This window comes from Agelaius phoeniceus, chromosome 6 (genome assembly GCF_051311805.1).
Source record: "Agelaius phoeniceus isolate bAgePho1 chromosome 6, bAgePho1.hap1, whole genome shotgun sequence".
Taxonomy (NCBI): Eukaryota; Metazoa; Chordata; class Aves; order Passeriformes; family Icteridae; genus Agelaius; species Agelaius phoeniceus.
Window position 1 is genome coordinate 20,798,826 of NC_135270.1, and position 3,886 is coordinate 20,802,711.

Below are 3,886 nucleotides of genomic sequence, written 5' to 3' on the forward strand. Positions count from 1 at the left end.
GGCACCCAAACCTCCATCACCTCCAAAAGCTTTACTGGCACAGTTGGGATATTCTAGTACACAGAGAATTGACAGACCCCAGGCTTTATTCCAAAATCTTTTAGAGGTGATTTGACCTTTTGTGTTTGATTTTCAGAGTGTCCATGAGCCTACTGGCCCTACTGAGGGCTATCTACAGCTGGAAGAGCTGGTCAAGCAGGTGGTATCACCATTCTTAGGTTTGTGTGAGGATCACAGCTCCTCTGGTAGCACCTGCTTGCTTGGTAAGACATGCTCAATGTACTGAAACTATTATTGGGGTACACAGGTTGGGTAATGGGGGGGCATTTGTGCTGGAAAAGGAAACAGTGCATGACTCCATGAGAGACAGAAAACAAAGGCTAAAACACCCTTGAAAAGGCCCTGATTAATGTTTCTGTATACAAGTTTTTGTGACAGGCTTTTTCTTGTCCATGACCTAGTGAACTATTAGTGCCCCATCACTGCACACAGACCCCCACAAAGTCTCCCTTCTCTCTGGACATGAAATGGATTTTAAAACCCTTTTGTCCATGCTTGGTGTACTGCTTTCACCACAGTGAGAGCAGTACCTGGTCCTTTGCTGCCTGCTTGCTAGCATGCTTCAGCTGCTGAATCAATCAGCTTTTCCAAACTGCAGAACTGTTGCATATTAATTCTGAGGGATGACAGGGATTTTGCATGAAGTCTTCCTTCCATCTGAGGATTCTGTTTAAAAAAAAACCCCAAATTAAAATTCTGTGTTTAAAGTATGGATAAACATGTCCAGGTGAGAGAATGGGCACCTCACTTAAGGAAGAGCATGATTATTCTGGGAATAATCTTCTTCAAATGATGCAGGAGCTCTGCTCACACATGTGGCCAGCCGGAAGAGGTTGGCTAGCTAATGGGCATAGTGTTACTGATTTGATGGTCAAGAAATTTAAATAGAACAAGTGAAGAAAGCTCCAGTCTCCCTCTGCTTTTACTACCTTTAGCCTTTGCTTTGATGCAAAATTGTAGCAAGCTGGAGACCCACAGCCTGCCTTGTAGTACACTTAGGAGCATATGGGTAAAGATGGTCTTGTGGTAGGAGAACTTATTGGAACTCAGACAGCCTATGCCTGTAATAAACCCATAGCATTGCTTTAGGAAAACTGTGGCTCAAGATTTTTGTTCTTGTGGTTGCTGGGCAATCAGATATCTTCTGTGCAAGTGAGCATGGTTGTATAGTTCAGCATGGATTTGCAGATCTGATCCTAGGGCTCAGTGTGGACCAAAATCCCCTGTAAAAGTTGGACTTTGACAGATTTGATTGCTTTGCTGTTTATGGACAACTGCATGCTGCTGGGATGGTTTGAAAGGCAGCTGCCTGACCTGTGCTGAAGTTTCTAGCCATCCTGGATTTCTGCCAGCTGAACAAAGCATTTGTGCCATTAAAAAAAAAAAAAAGAAAACCTACAAAAGCTGGCCTTGAAAGCTTATATGCCTTAAAATAATTGAACTTACTTTGATTTTTAGCTGTCATTTATTTGTGTATATTTCCAAGGTGGCCTTTTACCCTTGCTCCACCCTTTGCTGATCATGAGGAAAGAAGGAATTTCTGTTTGCAGTACAAGACAGGGACTGCAAAACTGCACTTTTCTACAAGTAATCTTGGTATTTTCACAGTGCTGCTGTGGAGGGGGCTTCTCTTCCTTTCATTTGTAATCAGACTTCTTTCTCTTCCCTCTCCCTCTCTCAGTCATCACTTTGCTTTCTCAGAACCAGTTTCTTCTCTCACTGGGCAGCCTGTAATGATGGTGAAGCCCAGTAGGTTCCCCATAATAGCTTTTGGGAGGGGTGCAGTTGGTCTTTGGGTGTGCTTGCATTCTACACAGCTGCTCTGAAGGCCAGACTGCCCTCTGGACTGGAGCCTTCAGGGTAAATGAATGTTGGGAAATGTGCCTGAAGGTGTCTGCTCCCAGCTGGGAGTATACATAAGGCTTCAGCCTGCAAGGCTGCTGTATCTTAAGCTGATTTAAAGCAGAGAGGTGTGAAAGGGACAGGACCCCTCACAGAGGGGAATTGTTGATGGCAGCATTTCCATCTGGTCTGTTAGCATCCTTTTGCTTTGCCTGTGTGAATTAGCCATAACCTGCATGGTAAGGATGGAGTGTGCCAAAGGATCCAGCTGGCTAAGAAACAGGGTTTATACTGGGAATAGGAGAGAAGATAAAACAGCCACACATCACTGCTGATGTGAGGTTGCTTGCAAAATAGTCCCAGAAAAACTCCTCCCAGTTTATATTCCTGGTCATAAGGCACCAAAATAAAAATAAAATTTCTGGTTGAGCTATGCAGAACAACTCCCTTAAGAAGACTGTCTTTTGTGGCCAAGAAAGTAAATGGGGAAAAGTAAAGCAATAAATGCATGTTCAGAGTTTAGACTAATTTCACCTAATTTTTTTCTCAAAAGAGTCATATCCTAATGCCCTTTAACACTACAGCTTGCTGTGGCTTGAGCTGCAGCTGAAACCTAGAGAATGTATTTGCTGTAACCAGCCTCAGAAGTGATTTTTGCATACTCTTAATTGTGAATGAACCATTTTGAATTGATGAATTACTGGCAGTAACAGGGTGAAGGCTGCTCACCTGTTCCTCCCTGCAACAAATAGTTTGTTTTCTGCTTTTCTTCCTGATACAAACTTCCAAAACTCTTATAACCTTCAGTGATGAGTGCTTTGCTTTGCATTTTGTTACTCTTATCTTCTGCAGTCTTGGTTGGAAGCCTTTTATATGGTTCAAAGGCTTCTGACTTTATGAAATGAAACCCTGCACTTCAGTGAAGTTTGTGAGAAACAGAGGGACACATAGGGAATGGCTCCATCAACTGCTGCAGGGATAGACCCACAGGAGGTGTCCAAAACCACATGGACCATTGCAGGAGGTGGAGGCCAGCAGGGGAACAGTAACAGTGTCTGATTCAACCTGCTGGGGTGGGATTTCAGTGAGCCAAGGCAAAACTCTGACCCCTGTCTTCCTTCAGGCTTTCAGAGTCAGAATTGGCATGTGCTTCATGGTACTGCACTGGGGACTGCACCTTGGGGCTGTGCTTTAGACCTGGCAATTTTCCTCCTTAACATTTTGCTGAGCAGATTGTACAGCCCACACCCAGCCATTCTGTGCCACTGCCTCTCCTCCTCAGCACAAATCCTGCCTTTCCCTTGTGCCCCTTTTCCCAGGCTGCCGTGGACTGTTCCTGTGCACTCTTAGGTGTTTTCTGTGTCCAGCCTCCAAACCAGATGTGTTGCAAAGTGGATGAAATGTCCTTTTTCTGGCATGATCTTTAAAAAATATGGTGGGATAATGCCAACAGAATGGCCTGTTCCTAGGCAGATGTAGAGACAGTGCAATGTAAGCATCAGGAATTTCACATTGACAACAGCTAATGGCACTTCCTGAGAGAAATTCTTCAGAGACAGGGATGGCAATTCAAATCCCCACTGAATGTTTTTTTTGGGGGACTTGTGCCACTTTAGTGTCACTTTCTTTAGTGAACCTGCATGTGAGAGTACCTACTTGGTCTTCACCCCTTGATAAAAGGGAAGACTCTGAGGAAGCTAAAGAGAGTCCCTTGGCTGCATGGTGACATTTTGGCTCACTTCTCTCACAGGCAGCAGCCCCTGTAGCAGGATGGGAAGTCTCCCTGCTCTGAGGCAGAGGCAGATCTCCTTTCCCAACACCTAGCAGTATGAACCAGTGAGCTCCTGACTGCTTTCCAGTGGTAATGAAGTGGGGCACTGTAGCTGCACACTGAATTCTCTCTGTTCCCCAGGCCAGCCCAGCAGTGTGAGCAGCTCTCTGTTTGCGTGCTGTTGACCATTCCTGCTGCCTCTTTCCCTTCCAG

The 3,886-nt window shown here is 45.0% G+C and overlaps 1 protein-coding gene across 8 annotated transcripts in view; it reads left to right on the forward strand.

Annotated features, from left to right (window-relative positions):
- The window catches only part of PRR5L (proline rich 5 like), a 51,697-nt gene that overhangs the window by 34,824 nt on the left and 12,987 nt on the right, over positions 1-3,886 (forward strand). For all 8 annotated transcript variants that reach the window (XR_013182743.1, XR_013182744.1, XR_013182742.1 and 5 more), the window contains one exon: positions 137-263. Coding sequence is in view for 5 of the 8 variants with exons in the window: in XM_077179992.1 (XP_077036107.1) it covers positions 137-263 (127 nt within the window). In the remaining 3 variants the exon portion in view is untranslated. The remainder of the gene's footprint in view (positions 1-136; positions 264-3,886) is intronic.